We start from the raw sequence: 27,403 nt of genomic DNA on the forward strand, positions 1-27,403 counted from the left end.
GTAAGGACAGAGATGCTGCACTTGTTCCCAGATAGTGGCATGGCTCCTAAACAAAATGCTATGGGTAAGAGGCGAAGTAAGAGCTGGGTGCTTGGGCACTTTAAGGGTTGCAAGCACAAGTACACTCCATTTATGTTGGTGTTTAAAGCTACAGAAGATACTCTTTGAGGCCAACAGAAAAAGACTAGATTATATTTTCTCATTTCAGACTTTTCTAGAGTAGACATTCATGTCTAGCTGGAAAAAGTATTGCAAAATAGAAAAAATGGAATATATAAGAATTAAGAATAAGCAACTTCACATATTATACAATGATAATGTTTTTTCAAAAACATTGTGCATGCTATGATTTCAACCATGCAAAAAGAAAGCTGGAAATACTTCTAGAAAAGTCAACAGCTATATTCAAAAAGTAGTGGCATAATGATTTATTTATTCTATTTTTTCAATATTTTCTTATAATATTAACATATATATATTTTAAGAACAAGTAAGAATAAGTATCACTAACAAAGCTTATATTCAATGCATATGTTTAATTTTTGCATGAAACTTTTAAGGACCTGCGAACTTCTTTTTTGATAACATACTTTCCTAAAATTGTTGCCTGAAATACAGATTAAAATCTATATGATTATCCATTCACACTTTTAAATTTTGCCTGAAAGGAAAAGGAAAAATCTTGATACAACTTGTGATTGTTGAATATCTATCTGGGGGCTCAAATCTAAAGATACTTGAATCACTCTAAAACATCAAACGAGTAACGATTTTTTTTTTCTCATGACCATACTGTCAGTTAGATTCCATTTGTCATCTATCAAAGAACTTTGATCACATTGGTGCCTCAATAAAGAGCAGATAAGACAGAGGAGGAACTGCTTGTTAGATTACTGATTCAAGCTTCACTAGAGATTCACCTTCTAGGCTCATACAGAAAATTCATCATAAACATATTCGTGTCCTCAAGCACAACTTTCTGACAAGCAGCTACACCCATTTATAAGATCTTGGAGCCAATACTGCTAAAGTGATAGCATTCCCTGCCCAGGAGGGTGGCATCTCATGGCTTTGTGGAAAACCAGCTGTGATCCCCTCTCTACCACCAAAGCCTCTCCTACTTTTCCACAGTGGTGGTCCTCCAGCTGAAGAAGCGGGAGTGATTTGTTTTTCTTCGGGTTGTCAGTCTTTAGAGAACTGAAGCTTACAACACTGCTTGTTTCCCTTGGGTCTCCAGTAATGTGAATTGTCTTTAGCCAGTGCCTAACAAATCACTGTCACCCAGCAGCGGTCGACCTTTCTTTTCAATCCATGCACTTTCCAGGAGTTATAAATCAGTGACTTTCAAGCTCGATGAGATGGCATATGCCCTAGTTTGAAGAACAGATGGAGGCTTGGGGGAAAATTGTTTCTCCAGGCTTGCTACAAGCAGCTCTCTCCATAAAAGTGAACCATTCACACACTAATTTCTCACATGAATTACCTAGGCGGCAGGGAGTACCAGCCCATTCAGCAGAAAGTCTTTCATCTAGCTTTCAGGGGTCATCCAGCAATTTGAATTAAAGTTATTTCTGATACATGGTTGAATTTCTATACTGACACTTTTAAAACACAGCAGTTAACATCAAATAAAAGAATGAGATTGTTTATTCAGTTTCATCTTCCATAAAACACAAAACCCCACATTAATTGCCAGAGGATTATTTTTTTCCAAGTCTTCTAGAATAAGCTCTGTCTATTAATTAACCACAAGAGAATTAATGATGGAAATGTAGTAGACCTCTCCTAAGAAAAAAATACAGGTATATTGTCACTTTCTCTTGTGAAATTTGCCTCTTATCCAAAATCCAGCTTTGGTGTCTATAAAAGAAATACAAACTTGGGACAATTTCAAAAGAACATTCATTCCTCTTGTGAAACAAACTATTTTAACACAAATGAATTCACCTACACTTTAGAAATCACTATGGGTTTTTCCTTAAAGGCAGTGGACACAGCACTAATTTTTTTGAAACCTTAATAAATTAGAAAAAGCTGGGAGCCTGTGGCTCACACCTGTAATCCTAGCTACCCAGGAGGTTGAGATCTGAGGATCACAGTTCAAAGCTAGCCCAAGCAGGAGAGCCCATAAAACTCTTATCTCCAAATAACTACTAAAAAGGCAGAAGTGGAGCTATGGCTCAAATGGTAGAATGCTAGCTTTTGAACCCTGAGTTCAAGCCCCAAGACTAGCACACACACACACACAAAAGAAAAAAGAAAAAGAAAAAAAAAGTTAAGAAATTGAAGTCACCAAAGGACCAAACTTTAAATCCAATTTACAGAATCATATGAATATATTGATGGTGAACAGGTCTGCCATCACAATACCAAAGTATGACTTATTTAAAAAGGCAATAATATTTACAGATAATGAGCTTCATGGTTCGGAGTTGATTTTAATTGTAAGAAAATTAATGCACACTTTAAAAATAATTGTATTCAATAATTGTTTTCCTATTAGAGAATTATCAGTTATTCCAATGGAAGTAGTCACACTGGCCGTTTTTTTAATAGCTCTTGAATACTGAGGACTGTTGAGAACTGAAAAGTACTGAGGAAAAGGTGGAAACTGGAGAAGCAGCACTGAAAGGGGCTGCCAGGGGAGGGGCGGCAGGGCGGCCCTCGTCACCACCACTGGACATGTGAAAGACTGAGGAACCAACTTGCCTCTGCTATTTTGAAAGCGAGAGCTAGGAAATGAGCAGACCCTGGGAAGGAACCTGCGCATAACCTGCAACGTTCTCCTGATAGGAAATTCCACCTTCCCCAACACTCATGCATGTAATTCTGGACCCACACATGTTGGGGATTCGAATTAAACCTGCTGCTGCTCACTTCCCACACGGACTCTCCGTGTATGACAAATTCCCACTAACATGGGTTATGTGAAGCATTCACTATGTCTCACAACAGTTATGTAATAATTAAGAAGCTAAACTCATTTGAATTTCCAGCAGTTCAAAGCATCATAGAAATCATCAAGTTATTGTTATCATACAGGTGAGGAAACTCTACAGAGTTAAAGACATGGTTCTGAAATACTATCCAGAAGAATTAAATGCAAAATAGTCAGCTCCCAGGTGTGTTCATCTTTGTTCGGTAAATATCACCACACACTGCTCTGTGCCAGATACTCTTGTTCTAGGTAACAAGGACAAAAGATGCACAAGACAGAAATATAAACAGAGACCCCTGCCTGGAAGAATTTCAGGATTTGTTTCTTTTTACTAACCTTGTTGTTGGCTCCATTTTAAATCATTGTCTGGTGCTTAATTTCTCTCATTGATACAAGCTTCATTGTTTTATAGTTTATAAGTTGATTTTAAAATAATGTTGAGTATAAAATGTATATCTTATTTGTATATGTCTATTTGTAAAAAGTATTGGAAAATGATGTTTCTAGTTAATTAACTTAATACTAACTTAAGAAATCGTTTTTTTCATAGAAAAGTACATTCTTATGATCCACAGCCTTAGAAGACATGTGGGAGTTTATGTTTCCGTGGACATTCTCTATCGTTCAATGGTCAAGCAAATGTATATGTTTGTGTTTTTATCAGTTCTGGCTTTACTTGTATTCCAACGTAAGTAGCCACCAAAAATCATTTATATAACGGAGAGAGGGGAAACATGCAAAAATGGACTTGAGAGAGAACTTTGAGGTCTACATCCACATGAGCTTCTCCCTCTTTTGGCCAATTTGAAAGATCGGTCAATTTTGCTGAATTTGTAATAGAGTTCATATTGTAGACTGACTTGCCTCGAAGGTTATAGGGGTAACCTATTTTTGATTCAAATTTGCTTAAAATGGGTTCATACCAGTGCATTGAGAAACTTAGTGCCATCACATACTCCATACAGTACAGAGTCCTGGGCAGATGGAGAGAGATGATTGAACCAGCATCTACTACATCAACATAAAGTCAGAGTTTTGAGATACTTGAGTGTATTTGTAGATATTTTCATCTCTAAAATAAAGTGAATGAGCCGGGCGCCGGTGGCTCACACCTGTAATCCTAGCTACTCAGGAGGCTGAGATGTGAGGATCATGGTTCAAAGCCAGCCCAGTCAAGGAAAGTCCATGAGACTTTATCTCCAATAAACCACTAGAAAACCAGAAGTGTCACTGTGGCTCAAGTGGTAGAGTGCTCACCTTGAGCTGAAGAGCTGAGCCCAAGCCCAGAGTTCAAGCCCCACGACCGACCAAAAAAAAAAAAAAAAGTGAAATGTTTTATAACACAAATAATGTTTTATTTTAAACCTGGTATACTTATAATATTTCCCCCCAACATTTTCTCCCAAAGTCTCTATTTAAGTGACTATTTAAAAATAATTTATATACCAGTATTCTTTAAAACAATGGTTTAGGGTCAAAAATTTATAGTGACGAATTTCTTAAAGCTACCTTGGATTCACAGCTGTACCCCTCACTAAATGTGCGACTAATAATTTTGATTCAGGTTCATTCAGAGGACTAATCTAAATGACCTCAGATGTCTGATCGAGAGCTAGAATAAATGAGCCCTGGAAAAAACCACAGGGAAGAGCATGGACTCTAGAGGAAACTCAAAGGAATAGGAATAGGAGATGAGGAAGAAGGGAAGGAAGTGGAAGAAGTGAAGGGGGAAAATGTGAAAAAAGGAGAAAAAGAGGAGGAGGAGGAGGTGGCAAGGAGGGGCAAGAGGTAGTGGCTTCTCACACTGAGCTGTGGAGGAGAGAGAAATAGGAGGAAAGAAGGAAGAGAAAGAAAGAAAGGAAGAAGAGAGGGCTTATCAAAGGATGAAAAGGGAATGGGTTGTGGAGGCGGAAGGGAAGGGAATCCACAAAAGAGGAGCAGGAAGAGAGAGACAACAAGAGGAGGGACAGGAGGAAAAACAAGAGGAAGAAGAAGAAAGGAGCAGTGGAATGGAGTATGCCTAGAGGCAGAGGTGAGGAAAATGCACAGAAAAGCTGTGTAAACGTCCCTAGAGTTTCATATTCCCCTACAGCTGGTGTTTGAATAATTGATCTAAAACTCCTCTGACCCGAGGGCCTGGCTTCTCTCCTTGTTTCAGGCAGCAGAGGTGGAGACATGATACAATTGTGGAAACCATTCCTCATTTTCACTGTCTGAGATAGCACACATGGTCCTGTGTGGTGGCCATTAAGCTTTTGAATTATGTCTGAGACTGAAGAACTAAATTTTTAATTTAATTTGAATAGTCACATGGTTTCCACAATTGTATCATGTTCTTTGGGACACTGTTCTGACAGAGATTCTGTAAGAAATAGACTGAATCAGACAACTAATGCTTACAAAAGTTCATGTGAGTTCAGAACATGTTTGTACCTTTGTTAGGTGACTTGTAGGTGATACTACAGAGTGTTGTCCTTATTTCACGAATATAAGGTGGTTTCTAATCTGGTGATGATTAGGTCAGCTAATCCTGAGCACACAGAGAGAACCTGGGGATTTGGCCAGGGAGCCCTGAACTGCAGCTTCACAGCCTTGTGAGGTACTGAGACTTCAGTACTTCAGAGTCATGGACCTCAGGAGATTCTGATACAAGATATGGACCTTCCTGTCATTTGATTATACACATCATTCCAGACAGTCACCGTCTCCCCCCCCCCCTCCCCGAAGTCCCCAAACTGTCCCATTGAGTGTGTAGAGAAGGCCCTTCTTCTTTTCCTGAGTAAACCCCACTACCCAGGAGTCTCTCAACATGCCTTTAAGACAAAGGTTTACGCCCCACCCCCACCCCGTGCTCAGACCCCAGGTGGGGCTGCAGGCTGCTGCCTTGGGTCAGGGTTTTGCTTTGAGGGAAGCGGGAGGAAGCCCTCCTCCCTCCAGCATTCAAGGCCACTTCCTTAGGAATAGCATCTTAAATAGGTCCCCCCCCCCCCCCCCCCCCCCCCCCCCCCCCCCCGTTCCTACTTAGCACAAGATGGTGCCCACAGTAAACAGGTAAGAGAGAAACATGGTGACTCCATTGTTCCAGGGCCTATGTTTAGTAATATGAATGTCTTAATTTTGATGTGATTGTAAATGCAATTGAAATACAGCGATGAAGTCCTAAAAGGCTGACATCTACAGGTTCTGGAATAAATCCTTATCTAGATTTATGCTATAATTCTACCAGTGACAGCTAATAAATTGCTTCCTCTGTATTATTATTATTGTTTAGCTTGCTGAATCAGTACTATAATTAATATTAACTGCGAAGAATTAATATGACAAAAAGTGAAGGTAGTGTTTATCCGGTTGGGATATCAAACAGAAAACAAAATTTTTCATTCCGTTTTTATTATTTATTTTCAAGATGGTTATTTTCTCTGTCAGCCATTCTTAAAACTACTCACAAAATTATTTAAATACGTCAAAATACATATGTATTAGTACTTTTCACTAATGCGATTTAAATGTAGGTCATAAGTATTTAAAACACCCAAACCACTTACCTTTATATGAAGTAGTAGATGGACAGCCATGTGACATTCATGTAATTAATCAAATACAAATGAACCCCAAAATACAACAAAACTTTGGGAATATGCACTCTGGGAAAGCTTTGGGAGTAGACTAAATTATCTAAATTTCCTGCTTTACATTTTTTAAATCATGCATATAGTTTTCAAACAAATTCACATTCTAATAGAAAGGAAGAAAAGGTAAAGTTCCTCCCCCCACAAAAATATTGACAACAAAATTAATAATACCAATACCTGCATGTTTCTCTTGTTAAATAACTTGGTATAAATCTGAGGTCAATAACTGAGGATTGGATGACTGAGAAATGTCTGTTGATAGCATGAAAACACTTTAAAAAGGTATACTATAGATATGACACAGCTATTCTTTCCATCTTTCGAGAAAGGAGGGAAAGTTAATTTTAATACCTCTTTCCTGTCTATTCACTTTGACCAATTCTTTCATTTGACAATTTTATTTTTAACATTACATTCGTTTATTTGTTACTTAATTACAAACAGTGCCCCCACTCACCTTTAAACACTGTGGCTCCTTAGTTAACGTCTGAATTGCTTCATTTCACTGACACTAGGCCCAATCCTCCCCTTTTCTTTAGCCCAATCTGATAGTAAAACCTGTGCAATTGCTTACAAGCCTGTATTGCTGTTAAATATCACCAAAAGCAAAGCTGTTGATAATGACAACCAAAAAATTAAATAGCAGAAGCCAGTAAGAGATCAGCATTTCTTTTTCAAATTAAATGTAAAAGCCTTCTCCGGTTAAAAGATTGGCAGGTTTGTTTGCTTTGTTTTGCTTTCTTTCTTTAAAACGAGTTGTTTGTGTTTTGTTTTTTGTTGTTTTTTTTTCAAGTAACATCACTGAGCCCTTTAAAAGAAGCAAGGCCACATCAGACCGGAGTCATTAGGCAATACATTTATTTTGAAGCCAATTAACCTTTTGTCAGAAAAGTGTCTGTGTGGCAGTGGAGGTCAGCCTCTCACAGGGCAGGCTGACAGCCCCGGCCGGGCTGATGGGGCTCTGCAGACCACGAGCCCAGCCCTGGCCTGAGCGGCAGCCTCCTTGTGCATTCTACTCTCACTGCCTGGGAGCAGACAGACCTTGACCTATCCATTGAGGTAATTAAAGCCTCCATTTGGAAGTGTCCTGTAGAAAGGTGAAATTGGGAGGAGATAAATGGCTGTTGCTCTCCGTAGCCAGCCTTCAGTTCTATCATTGAGGGAACTGCTTGAAATGGGCTGGGCTGCCAGGTTCTGGGGGGGAAAAAAAGAGATGCATCTGGCAGCAGAGACAATTCTCCAAGGCAAAGCAACGCTGTCATTTTCCTCTTTGGAGGCTGTAATTTAATTGTTAGTTAAGGTGGACAGCTGACAGAGCGGGTTTTCACCAACAGCTCACCTACCACCTTCCATTTGCTGCGGGATTGCTGGGGTTTAGACTGGGCAGCCAGGTCTGGGTGGCACTGGGGGACAGCGCCGCTGGCGGATGCAGCTGCGCCCCGACTTACCTTCCAGGCGATTTTGTTTCCTTTTGAGTCGTGCTCAAGGGCGATTGGGAAGTCTCCTCGTTCATAAAATTTTCGAAATGCTGTGGGCTTGGTTGGCCTTTCTTTAAATGCCCCGGCAGCTGGAGGGCCCCGAACCTTGAAGGGAAGAATAAGTCATGAGGTTTCAAAGCAAACTAACAAACAATCCCAGCTAGGACCTTTTTATTTATTTATTTCTTGAAAAGAATTATAGTTTGCATAAAGTATGGTTGAAGATTCAGCCCAAATTATCTAATCAATGACAAATGAAATCTCATATTGATACAAACATTTGAAAAAGTAAATTATTTTACATCCATTATTAGGGATCTACTTTGTTCCAAGCTATTTTAAAAAGCAGGTCTGGAAAATGTCATTTAAAATATCATGGTATGAGTTGATAAATTAAAATTCTAACCTCAGGTCTAACATACACAGTAGAATGCTGAAGGAATACATTTTTAAATACTTCTTTTCATTCTTTCTGTCTGTGCATAAAATAATGGCATATCTTGTCATTGTGAATATTAACAATTTTAAATGATATAAAATTAATGATGGAGTTTATTAAAAAAGGAGGTCTACTATGTATGTATATTGCAAACAGTAATATCAGTTCATGAGAAAGCAATGTTAGAATAGGTATTGTGAATTTGTTCTTGCAAAATCATATTTGTTCATTAAAGAAGTATTTTATTGAATTATTCACATTAAGCATATCTGTTAAATATATATTATTTACAGCTAAACAAATTCACTAGGCTATAAAATTCAATGTGGTAAATGAACTATTTAGAAAATTGTAATCTACACTATAGACAAACATGATTGTTTTCCTTCTTTCAAAAAAGGTAAGTACTTACTTCTCATTTCCTATATTAGTTGATAAAAATCATTATTATTTTGATAATACTTAAAATGGACAAGCTAGAAAATAATTTATCAGTATTTTATTACATCAAGTAAATCTCTGTAAAAAACATTTAAACAAATATTAAACTAATATCTGTCACAATATACAACAACTAATGATATAAAAGGTACGAAATCTAAGCACATTATATCTGATGTATATAAGAGATAAGTTCTGAAAGTGGCTATTAAGAAATTCAGAAAAGATGGAATAGGCTCATGCCATATTCCTAGCTATTCAGGAGGCTGAATTCTGAGGTGCATGGTTCAAAGCCAGCCCAGGCAGGGAAGTCTATGTGACTCTTATCTCCAATTAATCACAAAAACAACAACAACAAAAAAGCCAGAGGTGGACCTGTGATTCCAGGAACTGTGATTCAAGTGGTAAAGTGCTAGCCTTGAGCAAAAAAGCTCAGGGACAGTATTTAAACCCCAAGTTCAAGCCTAAGGAAGTGCGCAAAAGAAGAAAGAAATGGTGGAATAGTGAAGTGGATGATCTGAAGAATGAGTTAACACAAAGTCATGGATTAGAGTTTAGACTTTACCATGTTAATGCTCATTCCAAGAATATGATTACTTGAGTAATGGAGTCATGCCTTGGGTTATCACATGTAGGAAGCAAGATACCCTTTTATTAGACATTCAGAATTTCTTCTGGTATTGGAAGTTTTCAGCAGAAGTCACCAAATTGTTAAATAACCTTATGTATTTGACATTTGTACAGATCTCTTTACCTACAGGCTATAGGTAATGGAGTCCATTCTCAACTACACCATTATTATAGGAACAATAAAGCTATGATTTCTAGAATTTGTAACTCATAAAGGAGTCATTTAAAGTCACATTTTTAAGATTTATAAAGGACTAATTTTTTGTCACAAATTACTTATAAAAAAGATTACCATCTACCAACATGGCATCATTTTAATATCCTCAAAAAAAAAAAAAAAAAGACAGAATACAATCCAAAGAGACAAAAATTGGCTTAATCTGAAAAGAGAAAGTTGGTTGAGGGAATATATCACAAACACATGATGTATTTAAAGAAAATTACAGGGTGATTGTGGATGTGTATGGTAAACGTGCATGGTGTATGTGTTTGCATGCACTGATATGGGTAAAACTTAGAACATTTCTACCACCACAGTTTCTTTTTACATAGACACATTCTTCTGCCCCAGCCTTTTGCCTTCGAGCAGCAACTACTTATTCACCATTGATACAATTTTGTTTATTTCAATTTATATCCAGCAGAAGACTCTTCTTTTCCACTCAGCACAAATCTGTGGAGATTCATATAAGTCAAATTAACTGTTTATCAATAGTTTAGTACTTCTAATGCTGAATGGATAACATTTCAAGGTATGGATGAACTACAGTTTGCTTAAAAATTTACCATTAAAATTCATGTTGCTTGTTTCCTATTTTGGTCAAACATGAACAAGTTGGGAAATTTTTGGAAATAATCTTTATGTAGTTGATAAATTCTCTTATTTTTATGAGATTAAAATTATGAATGTTCAACTTAACTTTTTCTGCACTAGTTACTATGCTCATATAATCTTCTCTTGCTTTTTGATATAAATTAGAAATATAGCTATAAAACTATTTCAAGCTGGGTGCTGGTGGCTCACGCCTGTAATCCTAGCTACTCAGGAGACTGAGATCTGAGGATCATGGTTTGAAGCCTACCCAGGCAGGAAAGTCCGTGAAACTCTTATCTACACTTAACTACCAGAAAACTGCAAGTGGCACTTTGTCTCAAGTAGTAGAGTGCTTGCCTTAAGCTACAGAGCTGAGGGACAGCTTTCAGACCCAGAGTTCAAGCCCCACAACTGACCAAAAAAAAAAAAAGAAAAAAAAAACCCAAACTATATTAATTATGTTTGTTATTGACTTGTAAGTAATTTATATTTTTTAAAACATTGACCCATTTCATGTAAATTTCATCAGAATCACAGATGTGGGTTTGTAGTTTTACCTTATTATTATTTTTGATGTCTGCAGTACCCATAGTTATAAGCATTATTTATTTCTAATATTTAGTATTGGTGTCTTTGTTTATTATTATTCTAGTAGATTGTCAATTTTATTTCTCTCTACAGACTTATTCTTTTTTACTTTTTTATTTTTAAAATTTTTGCTTATGTGGTGCTGGGGAATCGAACCCAGGGCCTCATGCATGCAAGGCAAGCGCTCTACCACTGAGCCACCTTCCCAGCCCCTCTACAGACTTATTCTTTGTGTCCCTGTATTTTCGTTTTTATTTATGATTTTAAGTTTTTACATTTGATTTGCATCTATTTTTCTAGTTTTAAAATGAGATAGGTTTGTTATTTTTTATTTATTTTTACCTTTTCTAGTTATATATTTAGTACTACAAATTTTCCTCTCAGCAATGTTTTAGCTATTTTCTATAGATATAGGTACAACTTCATTTTTGTTCAGTCCAAATTCAGTTCTTGGGATTTCCATGGGTTATTTAGAAATATGTGTCTGATTTCAGATTTTCTTTTTTTATTTTTTGAGGTTTGTTTTATGACCCTTAACATAGTTCATCTTGGTGTGTGTTCTGTAGCCATTCAAAACAAATATGTGTCCTACATGTTTGATTAGGCCCTTAGCCCTGGTGATGATGTTACTAGTTATTCTACAACTTAGCTGATTTTCTGACAGTTGTAATATTAGTGGATAAGAAAAGATGTCTAAGTCTTCAACTATTATTGCAAATTTATCTATTTTGTTTCAAGATTTCTCAGTGTTTGCTTTATACATTTGGCCACTGGATTTTACTATATAGATGCTTAGGATTTTTGTGACTTCATAGTAGGGTGACCATTGTTTTCATTATTCATTGTCTCAATATTGATCTCTTTTTCATTATGCAATCTCTGTCTCTATCTTTGGTAATTTGTTTTCCCTAAAGTTTATCTGATATTATTATGGTACTCCAAGTTTCTTTTAGTGTTAATTCCACATATCATTTTCCACTTTCTTTTATTTTACATGTGACTATATTATTACATTGGAATTTTTGTAACTAGTATATCATTGGGTCATGGCTTTACAATGTATTTATCTATCTCTGCCTTTTATTTGGTGTATTTGTCATTTATATTCAGTGTAACTATTACATTAAAGCTTAAGTATGCTGTGTCATTTTTTGTTTTTGTTTTGTTCAATTTCTTCATTTTCTATTTTCTTTTTCCTGAATTTCTGTGGGTTACTTGGATATATTTAGAATTTCTTTTTGAGTTTATCTTCTGTTGTTGCAGTGCTGGGGATGAGACCTAGGGATTATGCATGCTAGAGAAGTACTTTCTACTGAGCTACATTTCTACCCCCAAACTCTGCAAGTTAAACCTTCTGTTTCAGCTCACTTCTTCTGACATTTCTGGCAGGGATGTGGGAGAGTGCACCAGTGCATTACTGCTAAGGTGGGATGGAGAGACCAGTGCTTCCCTTTGCTTTTTTTGACCTCAAATAAGGAAATGCCTCATGTATTATTAAGTGACAGTGGAGGTTTTAACACCCACTAGGCCTCCATCATACTTCCCTGGCTAGATGGGGTAAAGAGCACCTCATTACTACTCCACCGATTCTCTACACTGACATCACACATGCATGGCCTCATTCTGACTGGGTATTGAAAAAAAATCCTTCAGTCTCCATTGAGTGTCCTCTGATATTCCTCCCTTAGAGAGAGAGATAAGCTGTCAATATTGCTAGGGAAGGGGTCTCCATGTGCTATGGTATCTGCAGATACTGCTGGTATTTGGGGTTCTTTCACAGCATTAATGATATTAAAATCCCAATGTCTCATTTTTGAAAGTCAACTATAGCCCTTATTTGGATGTTTTATTGCTTATCAGCTTCTAATCATCATTTTCAATTTTTTCTAGAAGTATATGTTTATTTTTCACTTTTCCTCCTTGCTTTACAGGTTCTTTAAAATCAATTTCTTTTTTGTTTTTGACTCTCCTGCTCTATCTACTACAGTATTTCTGCTTCTGAACTCCAAATTCTAACTGTTCAAAGTTTGAAAGAGGGAACACATTTCTCTGCAAGAAGCCTAGAAGGCTTTTTATAAATTGATAGAGATAACTCATACTTCTTTCCTCCCATAAATTTTCATGCACACCCTACAGAAATGGTTCCATGTCTACAGTTCAATGGAAAGTCTTTATTTAGAAGAGAATGTTACAAAATAATCCATGTTAATTCACCATCACAAACAACAATATTCTTCTTGAGATTCTGTTCTGATTTTATTTCTCTACTATATGCTTAATTTTAACCATCTTATATACTTTTTGATTCTGCTATTGATACATCCTGCATTAACTCTTGGCAGCTCAAAAGTTGTAATTCATAAAACAATCAGCCTGTTCTCATGTAGCCACCTTATTGCAGTGATATTACTATATATAAAGTGATATTACTTAATATATGTAACAATACAATCATATGAGTATTATATATTATACAATAAAATTACCTGAGCAGTTTCTTCTCATGTAGCTACCTTTTTGAAGTGATAATATGTATACATATATATAGTGACATTATTTAATCTTACAGTTGTGTTTCATCAGTATGACCCTAGATGATACCATTTTTTTCTTTTCCAAATACATGTATATACAGCAAAGCCTTAAAAAAGAACATAATTAATTCCAAATATTTCTAAATCTCTGTCCATGAAAACCAAGTAAACACAAGTAACTCTGGAAAGATAAAGGAGATATTAAAAGTCATATATAAAGTTATAGCTTGACTAAGCAACTTTTAAAGCAAGCAAAAAAATCTGTTAAGAACCCACCCTTAGTTTAAAAAAAAAAAAAGAGGAAGAAGCCCTATATTTGTGGAAGAGGAACTATTGTAAATTTTATTTCATGTTTTAAGATTTTTATACTGCTTTGTTATAAATAATATAAAGCAAATAAGGAACCATAAATCAAACCAGATTTGTGGGGAAATGCAATTAAGATTTGCCTGAATGGTGGGGGCACTCTGTAAACCAATTAGGAAGGATGGATGTTACAGCAGAATGCTTTTAATAAAAGTTAATGCACTTGGGAACTGAGATATCGAATGCAGTTGGAAATGACTTCAGATGACAGAGTACTTTATATGCTTGCATTTATTAAATGTGCTGTAATGGATTTAGGACTTAGATCACAGTGTGTGTCATATGGCAACAAAACTAATAATAATAAGTAGGAAGGAATTTAAGGCTCTCTAAAAATTCTTCATCGTGAGGGTTGAGATTTTTCTCTTCATTATTTTTTTTCTTTGGCATACAGTGGAGCTACAGAAACAGGAGTTTCATTTCAAGCAGGAAGTCTGTGTTGTTATTTGACTTGGACCATGTAGCCAACTCATTAAAACACTGAAACAGTGAAAGGCAAAAGTATTGATTTTCAGGTTTTATAAACTTCAACCTGAAATTTTGATTGATTGAAGTCCTGCCATTGTCCAGCTGGTGAGCAAGGCATGGGCTATTTCCCAGTTAGGCAGGTACTAGAACATGAGCCCCAGGTTTGGTACATTTGCTGCCATCAGCCTAGACTTCTGAGTGAGAAGTGTTTTAGTTTAGAGGCTGGCCCATTGTCAATTGTAATTTTTTAATATGGCAGAAATTCTTCAACACTTAAGGTTATCAAAGGAACAGAAAGGAGGGAGGGAGGGAAAAAGGAAGGAAGAAAAAAGAAAGGAAGGACAAAAGGAAAGGAGGAAAATTCTTAGACTGACAGTAACAAAATGGAACACCTGGACAGTAGCATAAATGCAGTAGTTATAATAAGCTTCATCAACTTAAAAATGTAACAGTTATGATAAGAACACACAGAAAAGAAAGACAGAAGTGATGTTTGTTCTCTCTCTTTCTCTATCACATTGATTATATGGATATATGATGTAATCCTCAGAAATCAGGCGCTGCGGTAACAGTGGGTGGGTGGTAGGCAAATGTTCAAAACATGTATTTTAGGAAGTTTATTCGGCCAAACTCTAAAATCAGAGACCTGGAAATACAACATTAGTATCTGTGCACCTTATTATTTCCTATTGTTTCCCAGATTTTACAGGCTGTCCTGGAGTCAGGAACAGGTAGAATCGAGATGTGTAACCTGTTCTAAACATGAAGTTGAAAAGTGCTTAACTTAGGGCAGCATCCAGGAACCAAAATAACAATTATTAATATTCCAGTTGTTGGTTCATTAACATCATTAGTATACACTTTCAACAATTCCTTAGGAATTGACTTTCTTGACAAGGAAATTGAAGAGGATAAGTAACATGCTATGTATCAAACTGGTATAAGTAAATCCTTAAAAAAACATTTCAGTACCTTTGCTTCATAGGACTTTGCTCAGTCACTGTGGCAGATTTAAAAAACATGAAGGAGATATACCTAGGGTGCATAACTGGTTGAATGTGAAAAAGCTAGAGGTAGAGTGAGTCTGGATTTAAAACTACAAAGTTGCAAATAGCCTATTCACTTAAATCATATACAGGAGAAGAGACTGCAGGAGGTTTGGAAAAAAATCTTATAAATCATCTAACTTCCATACACTTAGTAATTTTGTGCTTTGTTTTTTAAACTTCCTAAAAATATAAACAATACAAATATTGTATTTTTATAGTCTTCCTATTTAGAGTACATTTTTACTCTGGGAAAATGTTTTGATGTTACTATTGGTATAAAACATGTTTTGTGGCTAAGCAATATTCTGCCAACTATTTGCAATTATAGTTGGAATTATATTAGTTCCATTTTTTCTAGCCCAATTGCATTAAGTATTTTAAGCAGATACCATTTTCTATGTTTCTTATTATTTCCTTCAGATAGATTCCCAAACTTCAGATAAACTAAGCCTTACATGGATTTTATTATGATTCCTAATAGAAACATTGCCAAATCTTCCTGTTTTTTAATTTTGATTACTCTGGTTAACAAATGAGAAATGCCACTGTCTTATTTTGGCATCAATATGGAAACATACACTTATGGATGCATTTTAAGGTCTTTACCAATTTAACAGCAATTTACATGTGTTTTTTATATTGTAAGATATTATGTACTGGTTATGTTTATAAAAATATTTTATCATCTTTGCTTTCCAATTTATTCATTGTGCATCTAAAGCTTTTGAATTTCTTGTAGGAAATTTTATTTGCTCTTCTTGCCTCCAGCTTTGCCTTCTCTAGATGATTCCTTTGTGTGCTACACAATGAATATTCTAATAGACTAATTAAATTATATCTCTCATCTGCTGAACTCCATAAATAAATTTCCTTTTGACATGCTACACAAAGACATTTAAGAGATCACTGTTGATTGCTCTAGCCATCCCTGCACAAGTACTCTAAAGCATAAGAAAGCATCAAATAATACGTCTTACTCTGGTTTGGTCTCTAGGATTTCACTGTTCCACCAAGGCCACTGTTCTTTCTTTCCAACTGAAAAACCACCGGTTACTTTTGAGACTCAGCACAAACATCATCTTTTGTAAAACTTTTCAAACAGATCACCTCTTACTAGGTACTTCTGCTTGTTACATTTGTTCTGCATGTTACATTTGTGAGAGAAAGAATATGAGTTGGCCATTAGACAAGAAAGAGATCAGTGTGGAGATTATTAGTAAGCCTAAACTCTTGATAAAGTTTACCTGGAGAAAGTGGTAGGTTCAACCTATGGAAATTGGCAACATTTCCCAGGAGTAGAATATATGGGGAAAAGGTAGGAAACCTAAGACAGTACGGGTCACTGGGTGCTTTATGAGCAGCTTCTACAGGAGAAGACAAGAGGGCAGTCAGAATGTTAGCAAGAGATGGGGGAAGGGATTTTATCTTGGTAATCCGTGAATGGGGAAGGGATTGTATTTTGGTAATCCATGAATGGGGAAGGGACTGTATCTTGGTAATCCATGAATGGTAGATGTGTTTTTTGTTTGTGTTTTGCCTCAGAGAGGTCAACTAAAGTCATCTCAATTGTAAATCTCAATTATCAGCTTGATTGGATTGCCTTATGCTTAGCAGACCTCACAGTGGGTCTGAGAGGGTATTTCCAGCTGATATTAAATCATAAGAGCTCTGACCTAACCATTGGTTTACTTTATGGATAGATTGGATTCAGACTCTAAAACCAGTTGACTCATTGTTGAGAGGTGGTGGAACTGGAAGGTGGGACCTACTGGGAGGAAGTCAGTCACTCAGGTGTATTTTGACCCTGGATACTTCTCCCTGCTCTCTTATTTCTGGATGTTCTGTTACACCCTAGTGCCTCATTGTTTCAGCCTTGCCTCTGGCCCAAAGCAATCAATCTAGTTCACCGTGGGCTCAAATAAATTCCCCTTTCTTTTTAGGTATGTGTCACAGCAGTGCAAAGATCTGAATAAGACACCACCTGAGGATTGTATAGCAGCAGTGTTGTGAGGAAGTGGAAGGTATACTGGAGTACTTGGAGGAGTGAGTGTGGAATAAAAAAAGTAGATCCAGATATCTTCCAGCGCTGCTATCCTACCCTAGGGCCAATCAGAATCTGAACTGGAAGCAAAGCTTGACTGGCAAACTAGAGAAAATTAATGGTAACTGAACCGAGGAAAAGAGAAGCAAATGAAGGGATTACCACACTAGAATTCTTATATGAGCTAGAATATGTATAAGAGTAGAAGATATGTATGACTAATGCATTCACCTGAAGTGGCTTGAGGTACTTGGGAAGTATAGTATAAATTTGAATGAGTATACACAGGCCTATGATTATATAGCTTAAAATATTTCTTAGAAATAGTTAAGAAGTAACTTCTAAAATTGATTTTTACCAATATTCAATAGTCACTAGGCATAGTATTTTTATCAAAAATACAAAGGGTCAAATTATATATAATAGATATATAATGAGTTTATATTATACCCAATATAGGCAATATTTTGGAGAGAAAATATGAATATGCCTGAAATATGAAATAGAAATACATCTGTGATGGCATAGCAAAAAGTTGAAAGAATTCAGTACAATAATACAAAATGTACCAAAGAATTATTTACTATCTCCTAGTTTTGTCTATTTACAATCTTTGTAGTTAGTAGTGATTAATTGCAATTACAATTATCTGAACTTTCTTTTTATTGCTTACATTTGAATAATCATTCATTGTTAACACAACTTTATAATAAAAAAATTCAGTCTTAGTGAGATTAGTACATGTTCTCTTCCCTGTGAAATCTCTCCAACAAAATCCATATTTCCTATTTTGAAATTTCTTTATACAAGTGTGTAAATCTGAAAATTTAAGGCTTGAGAGGCACTTGCATAAATTAATTTCAACTGGTAAAAGTGCTTGTATAGACTAGTTTGCATATGATTAGCATGGAAAAACTAAAATTAATATTGTGTCTCTTATAATAAGATGAAAATTAGCATTTCATATAATGATTATAGACAACTAATATTTTATAAAGCAGTTTTTCGGATGAGAGTAATGAGAAAGATGTAATGCTTAGCAGAATGAGATGGTAATGCATAGTAAAATGACAGCTATTTCAATTAAAAATATAGAAATGCCTATGCCTAGTTAGTAGACTTAGCTTTTCTGTTTGAGAACATGTTGTGCTGTGATTTTTTTTTTTCCAAAAGGATTCATGGTAGCTCATGAAGACAAATGAACACAGAGGAGAGCAGCAGGATGGAACAGGTGAGCTGCTTATATCTCTGGTGATCCTGAGTTGCTTAAATCTCTGGTGAGTGGCTGTTCCTGCTTGGCTTGGCTGCTTCATTACAATGACCACCTCCCATACAATGTAAGAGAGCATCAGGCATTACTGAGGAAGTGGTAATTGGGTCATCTTAAATTTATAACTAAACTTGAACATATTTGGATCTCAAGTTTGATTTAAAAAATAGTCTGCTCTGAAATACTGTCCAAAAGCAATGACTAGACAACACCATTTTGGGTGCATAATTTTCATTTACAATAATAGAGAGCAGTGTTTCTTTAAATGTTTTGTTATAGGAGAAAAAGAAGAGATGCAATAAGCAAATGCTAAATGAGAAATCTTGACAGTTCAAGGCTCAGAAAATATACTTAAAGTGACCTTCTTCTTAAAGTTAAATTAGATAAAGGCTACATGTTTAAGTGCCTACATATAGTTCTTGCTATCAATCTGTTTTTGAAAAGTCATCAGAGACTTCAACTTAGACTGTCCTATTTAGCATCTGTCTTGTCGAACTGATAAAATTCCTGGATGATGGAGACAGCTTGGCTAATGCACTGTCACACCTAACATTAAGGCCAGAGAAAGGAGCCAGCCAAATGTGAAAGAATTTACATGGACAAGAGTTTAAGATCTATTCCAATCCTCTAACACCTTTAATGTTGAAAGCATGACAAATACTTCATATCCAAACATATTTTATCTGTCTTGAAGTAAAGTTCCTTTCTACTGAATAATTAGAATGAAAATGTTAATTTTATCTGTGAAGAGACTATAACCATTTGCATCTTACATATCATGAATATCTTAATAGAAAGTTTGAAAAATACTGTGTAATGATGCAAACTGATAGTTTCCAGAAACAGCAATTTAATAAAAAATAAATTTCAGATGAATCTATAATATATTCATGCTAGCCAAAAAATGTTCTACTTTGCTATTAGCTTAGTGGTACCCTCTAAAAGTCCTCTGAAATTTTATCTGATTTATAGAGATAGTAAATACCCTGATTATAAGTGACAAACCTCATGACCAGATAAAGTAGGAAGAAATGTGCAGAAACAGCTGTCACTCAGATAAAGCACACACATTATAACTTAACTGGAAAGTAACAAAAGCAACGGATATACACCTATAAGGTTTGCAAGAAAGGATACACATTTCAGTGAAAACTCCCCTTATTGTTTAAACTTTACTGTTTTAGAAATATAAAAACTCAAATAAGATGGTTGCTATGAACTATTGGAGGAGAAAAATTCCTAATATAAACTTGACACTTCTGAGTGAGGATTAGGGAGACTTTTAAAAAAGAAAAGTTGTGTTGAACATTGACATGAGTAACTACAAGCTTATCACTTAGCACTGGCTTTAGGATGGCAATATAGAATGTAAATGGCATATATCAAATACAAATGATACAACATACCAATTGGGGTGAGGAGGGCAGAAAGTCTATTCTGTGCTTCACCGGTTATCAGACTGTCGCGTATGTGGTGAGTATGTGGAGTATGTGTGCTCCTCCTGGCAGCTGGGACTTGCCCCTCAGCTGTCATTAGAATTCACCCTTCTAATGCTGCCCTAAAATAGCATATTATACACTGCACTCTCCATCTGCTTTGGACAGACAACTAAGTAGTGAGATATAAACCAAAGGGATCCTATTTATTCTCTAAGCTGTAGGTAGAGACATGGAGCATGTTAGCCTAAATGAAAAAACTGGTGAAGAGAGGCATTCATTCATTCATCACATGATCATCTAGGGAGCATTCCCTGTTCTAGGTTCCTAGGTAGTTAGGAATGAAGAAGACCAGTTCTCTCCCTTTCTGGAGTTTATGTTTGAAAAGGATTAGTCTATGAATACATTGTTTAAAATGAGGAGATTATAGAAATATGAAGACATTGCTCAGATGCATTTAAAAATTTATGTGTGGGATAAGATGGGAAAGGGAGAGGAGTCAATAATGATGCCAAGATTTGAACCCAAGATCCAATCTGCAGAAACAGCATAGAGAAAACAAAACAAACTCTAAGTCTCAGTGGGGAAAGAGTCAAATGTATCGACTGGAACCAACATTTTTAATTTGGCTTCTAATTTTCATGAGTGCACACACAATCAGAAGAGTATTATTGTAACAGTGATCAATGCTCAATAGATTCCATGCTTACTATGAAATCTATCTTGAATTATGTGGCAGTATGAGCATCCCATATAATATTGAGAGCAACATGCTCATTCAATCTAGCTATGTTGCTTTCTAGGACAAGAAGATGAAGAGAAATAGTTTATGATCACTTGCTCTAATAAACATTATATTAATTCCTTTTTAAATATATATGTTTATCCTTTAGGAAAATTACTTGTATAATACACAATGATACAGGTCTGGTTTTTTTTAAAGCTATAAATCTTGTCATTTATTTCAGCTATCTAGTCAAATGGAACTCAATATTTTAGAAGTGTGAATTTAAAAGACTTCCTCAGATCTTTTCTAGCTCTAGGTTGTCCTTTGATACACAGTGAGATCAACACAGATCTAGTAAGATGACTCTTAAAGACGTTTGAATGTTAAAGCACCATTCTTGCAAAAAGCAATTTATATATTCAGCCTACTGATTCATGTGTCATAAATTTTGTGTAGAAGAAAAATCCAGTTTTACAAGCTATTGAGGAAAGAAATAGCTACAGTAAGATTTAAAAAGTGCAGTGCAAATGATTAATGAGCTAGAAAGATTGATTTATGAGGGAAGATTAAAGGAATTAACTAGTATGGGGATGGCTAAGCAAAAATTATAAAGGATAAAACTGTCTGACTCTACAAAACAACAGAGTACTCTGTTAGGATGTCTGATATTGGACTATAGAAGGAAAAACAATGTGAAAGCTCATAGTCTTTGAATGTGCCCATCTGAATTACTGGGTTGTGAAAACATGGATTTTTCAGTCCCATATTCTGCTAACACAGATGTGCCAATGTAGCCACGTTTCTTTCGGGCCAATATTGTTCAAAGGAAACAAGCAGACGGTTTTGTCAATACAAGTGATATCTACAAAAATCATTTTGACAGATGTTTTGACTTTTAGCACATAACAGGAAGCAGAACTGCTCTACACACACACACACACACACACACACACACACACACACACACACACACACACACACACGCCACTCAAGACTGGCCTACTAAAGAGATCACTTCTAATAGCAATGTTGGGAAATGCTAAACAACAAAATTTAAACACTTTTTATTGATTTATTTTTAGTATCTAGAAGTAGTTGTACAATATCGACTCAATCTATCTGTTTGTGAGCACAGTGCATCTTGGTAGTTGTACAATTTCAATTCAATCTATCTGTTTGTGATCACAATGCATCTTGATCATTTTGCCTCAATTCCCCACCTCTTCCCTCAACTTTCCTCCTTTCATTTTCACACATGTATGTTGCCTATTACCACTGTATTTGCCTAGTTGTTCATCTCTGTCTTACTGTATAGCTGTTTTTCTTGACATAGATTTGGAGGGCATGATTCATTTCATACTAAATTAGAACTACCTTATCTTGTCTTGCTTTAACACTCTTGTTGGCGGTAGGAGGAGACAAGAGTCTTGCTAGATACCTAAGGGTAGGCTTGAACTCAAAACTCTCCTGCCTTAGCCTCCAGTGCTAGAATACAAGTTTGTGCCACTCCATCTGGCTTCTTTAATTGTTTGAAGAATGACCTACATAGACTCTCTGGCCAGTCATCTTGGTACAGTTATCAGCCCTGGTTATTTAGGAAGAAATAATAGAAATTCTTAAGAAATTATTTTCTAATAAGGAAGCCTAAGAGACTTAGTAGAATAGTCTAATACTTGATAATGCATTTAAAGATCACTAAATTAATATATGTAAATGAATTTACTATATGCAGGTAATTTGATATAAACCTATTTAATCTTCAAATACCTCTATATAACAATATGTAAGCAACCTCATCCTATAGCTAAACAAGAATTACATGAGATAGTAAGTCTTCAAATTTTTTTTTAAGTTTGCAAAGAAAAATAAAACTTGTCTCTTGAAAATTGATGATTATGGATTTTATGGTAATAATTCATTTTTTCCCTGCAAAAAGTGAGGTGTTAGTTCTCTATAATAGATACTCAAATATCTGATGCATCAACACAGTTATGCTATAAACACTAATAATAAACATGTTTATGTTTCAAAAATACTGTGCAGCTTCATGATGTGGGAATGGCAAAAGTTGGGGATAAATATTATAAAGATAATTATGCCAAGCATAGTCAAGTTTCATTACTTATAAAATACTTCCTCCAACCAATTCCCAACTCCACATTTCGATCATTCCCTAATAATGACATCAAATTATGCTTTCATGATCTCAGCACTATCATGATCCATCCACTTTACAAAAGCCCCACTAGCTGGCAACAAAGCCTTTATTTAATATACCAGCTTTTCCAGGGCACTTTCTATCCAGACCACAGCAACAACAAACCATAACCTATTCTAAGAGAGTAAAATAATTGTTTTTTCTTTCAGAACTGGTGTATAAACTCAGGACTTGGCACTTACAATGCAGCCATATACAACTTAGTGATACACAGACTTTTTAGCTTTCACTATCTTTCAAATAGTCCCTCAGTTTTTTTCCCTTAGACATGCCTTGGACTTTGATTCTCCTGCTTGTGCTTTACAAGTAGTGGAGATGATGGGTACATGCCATTGAACCCACCTTACATTTTATTGGTTCAGATAGAGGCTCGCAAACTTTTTGCCTGAGCTGGCTTGAACCTAAGATCCTCTGGATCTCAGTCTCCTGCATAGCTAGAATTAAAGATGTGCACTATAAAACCTGGTGAACTCTATTAGTTAAAAAATATATAGAAAAACTGTTTCAACCCTGCTGATGAATTAGCTGTAGTAAATTTAAAAAAAATTAAAAGGATAGCATCCTTATTTTTTTATTTGACCACTAGAACATGAAATATATCTTTCTAAATCTTGTGCTTATAATTAATTTTTAAATAACCCTAATGACTTAGATGCCAATATGTTGATAACTTATAATCATAGGCAATTATTTAATATCAATCATGGGGTAAATGTGTGTTACTAGACTATCTATATGTGTTAGATCTCTTGCTAGCTTTTTTCTGCAGTTGTTTAAAGAAATTAGAACTTTAAAAAACATTTTAGTACAATTCCATCAATCAAACAGAGGGTATTAATCTAAGAGATTTGCTGACACAAGAAAACATAAAGTGCTCATTATTAAACACTGCCAATATTTTGTGGCTTCCCCAACAGGTAATAAAACTATAAATACGGAGTACATCATAGCCCTAATAAAACTGTACGGTCTTCTCATTTTGACAAGGGAAGAAATAAAACACTGATGAGCCACCCATAAATGAATAACTTAGTATCAATCACTTTCCGCATAATGCAAAAGTAAAGGGCAGATCAGATCACATGTGTATTTTTCTTCTTAGTTTACACTATTAGTCATGGAAGAAATTTCAGGATTTCTACTTGCAGAACTGCTATTATTCTGTGTCACTGAAGTGTCATTTAGAAATTATATTCCATAATGCTCTGTTGTGTTCTACATTAGACTGAAAAACACACTTCGTACAAAACACACTTCGTACTTCCAAGTGCATTTGGTATATTTAATGAAGCCTAAATTATGCCTAAGTGATAGAATGCTGTTGAACAATTTCATGGCTCTGTTCGTGGTGGATCCTAGAGCCTGGGGCTTTGAGTGGATTCCCGATCACATCACCTCCAGAGCACTGCAAATTAAGAGGGTTTTGCTTTTCCGTGATGGGGCTTGAACCCAGAGCTGTGGACTTGCTGTGCTGGCAGGGGTCTCACACCTGGCCAAAAGCGAGCATTCAGTGAAATACGAGTCGTGCCGTCCCCGCCGGGTGCCAGGCGCTCTCTCCACAAAGGCTGAGCGGTGGCAGAGAGGGGGAGCTTTCTTGGGGGTTTGGGGACTGTGTGAATCCCACCCACACCCCGGCCCGCAGCTACGACAACAGACGGCGGCTGGGCCGGGGCTGGGAACCCGGGCCCCGGCCCCAGCTGCGGGTTTCATGGGGAGGCAGCTGGCTTCCGCCAAGTGCGCGCGGGTCCGGTGCCCTGCGCCCCGCGCCGCGTGCCCTGCGCCCCGCGCCTAGCTCTTCTCTCCCCGCCACCCCACGCTGGACCTGCGGAACCGCGCCCTTCCAGGACACACGTCTCCTGGGGCGGGAGGGGAGGAGACCAGACGGAAGGAATTCTCAGGTCCTAGCTCGTGGCTTCCCGGCCATGGAATGACCACACCACACAGGGTGCTGAGCTAGCTGTGCGCGGCGGGCGGGCGATGCCCGGAGCCGCCCCCTGCTCCCCGCTTCCCGGCCTCGGCCCCGGCTGACTGCGCGAACGCAGCACAGAGCTTGGCCGGCATGCGTCGGGTTTTGGTTCGGTCTAGTTCAGTTGAGGCACGGTGGCCGCCACCTCATGACTTTTGGGAATGGACACGGGCTGGACAGGCCTTCTCTGCTGCCCGTGTGCCTTCTGAGCTGCGTAAGATTGAGACAATACCCATCCTATACACAGGCAATTATTACTTTATTACTTTAAAATGTTACAACCTTAGCACAGCATTATAATTACGATTGACAGGATACTTTTCCTAAAAGTTTGCTTTGAGGAAATGATTTTGCAAAAATAATTTCTTGATTTTACAAATGTGGAGATAAAATATTGGGACAGAAAGCCCTACGTTAACATTGATTCTGTTCATATTTCTGGAACCCTTGTTTTTACCCTGAAATCTGCCCTTAAGTAGGTAATTCAACGAAGTTGTAAAACCAAGTATTATAAATGAAGTACAGAACTACATAAACAATGCCAGTGAAATTAAATGTTACTGTAATTACTTTAAATTTGCAAAGCATATGGTGTTGAAAAATTGACTTCTGGCAAAAAAATGCCACTTTCTAAAAGAGGAAATCATCGGAATTTCTTACAAGTAATAGTTAATTTATATTGCTTAAAAAGTTTGCTCCAAAAAGTGTGGCATTTATTCTCCATTTAAAGAAAATGCAATTTAGATAATTGTTTGAATCAACAAAGACTACAGATCATTTTTTACTATAATGAATGTTTCTTGGACTAATTGGTTTGGGGGATCTTATTTTTTTCCCCAGTTTATCACCATATTTAGTCATCTTTTCTGTGTTTTTACATGCTTCATTTACCCAGTCACCTGCTAAACAAGCCCAAATTTGGCTTATCTCAGTCAATATTCTCTTCACTCTTCAAAACAAAAGAGGAGGCAACAATGCTCGATAGGAAATGTACTCATTACCTTGCTCATGCAACTGTATCCCCTCTGTACAGTATTTTTACAATAAAAATATACAAAAAGAATATTTGTGTGTATTTCTGTTGTGAATGGAATTCTCTATGTCAGTTCACATTAATTATAAACATTACTCTTGTTGTGTACATCCTTATTCTCTCAAGGATTGATGACAGAAATCTCCACTATGTGGACTCTTCCATTTCTCCATGCAATCCTGTTAGTTTTTGCTCGGTGTTTAGGACTGTTATATCTTCTTGATAAACTGCCCCCTTATTAATATGAGATGACCTTTCTTGTTCCTAGCAATTGTCTCTGTTCTGAGGTCTATTTTGATATTCATTAGTCATCTCAGCTTTCTTTTGATTAGTATTTGAACATTTTTTCCATTTTGAAGGTCTGTTGTAGGCAAGGACTAATTAGGTCCAATCTGGAAACTGATGCCTTTTAATTGGTTCTTCAAATGACTTGACTTGCATTTTCTTACGATTATTGGTATTGTTGGGATTAAAGCACATATTGCTATTTGGGTTTTTGTTTGGGTCCAGTTGTTCTTTTTGTATAATTTTTGTGTCTTCCTTTGGGTTACTTGATAATGCCTGTTTTATATCAGTTTTGGCTTGTTAGCTATTATTACTTATTGTTATTTTAGTGGATGCTTAAAACTTAAAAATAAACATTATTAATGTATCATTGTGTACTTTGAAATGAAAGTACATCAGCCATGAATTTCTGTTCTGTTATTCTGTTATTTCTATTCTGTTATGAATAGATCAAGTTGTCTTTGGTTGCATTTTCTTTCTGCTAGAAGGGATCTCTCAACATTTCTATAGTAAGTGTTTGCCAGTGGATAGGTTGTTTCTTAGCCTATAAATGTATAAAATGTATATTTAAAAAAATTATAGGCTCAGTGTGTGTGTGTGTGTGTGTGTGTGTGTGTGTGTGTGTGTGTGTGTACGTACACATGCGCACATGTACGTGCATGCGTGGGTATAAAGAGGTCCCTCTATTATCTTTCAGCAACCATTTTATTCCTACAAGAAATGCATATCACAAAGCCAAAGAAATATTCTCCTGGACTTCTAGGCTCCTTTTGAATTATTTTTAATTTTACCCATATTATAAGTCAAATGTGTGCAAAGTAAATGATATTTGCAAAACACTTAACATAGTGCCTAATAAACTATAGGGCTTTAAAATTATTTGTTAAGTAAAAACAAACAAATCATATAAAAAATAAGTAAACACTTTTTAGGCTTGTAACACTCATCAAAGCAAAGCAGATATAACCCCAGATTCAAGCATACTCCCAAATCGTGTATTTATTGAAAACAAGAAAAAGTACAAATTCCCTTTCCTATCCATAACATGCT

The 27,403-nt window shown here is 36.2% G+C and overlaps 1 protein-coding gene across 1 annotated transcript in view; it reads right to left on the reverse strand.

Annotated features, from left to right (window-relative positions):
• Pacrg (parkin coregulated) overlaps positions 1–27,403 on the reverse strand; it is a 372,815-nt gene that overhangs the window by 318,545 nt on the left and 26,867 nt on the right. The window contains exon 2 of the mRNA XM_042689735.1: positions 8,019–8,153. Within this exon, the coding sequence (XP_042545669.1) occupies positions 8,019–8,153 (135 nt within the window). The remainder of the gene's footprint in view (positions 1–8,018; positions 8,154–27,403) is intronic.

The sequence above is a fragment of the Dipodomys spectabilis genome, unplaced genomic scaffold (assembly GCF_019054845.1).
Source record: "Dipodomys spectabilis isolate Male_0828 unplaced genomic scaffold, ASM1905484v1 ptg000126l, whole genome shotgun sequence".
In the NCBI taxonomy this organism is placed as follows: Eukaryota; Metazoa; Chordata; class Mammalia; order Rodentia; family Heteromyidae; genus Dipodomys; species Dipodomys spectabilis.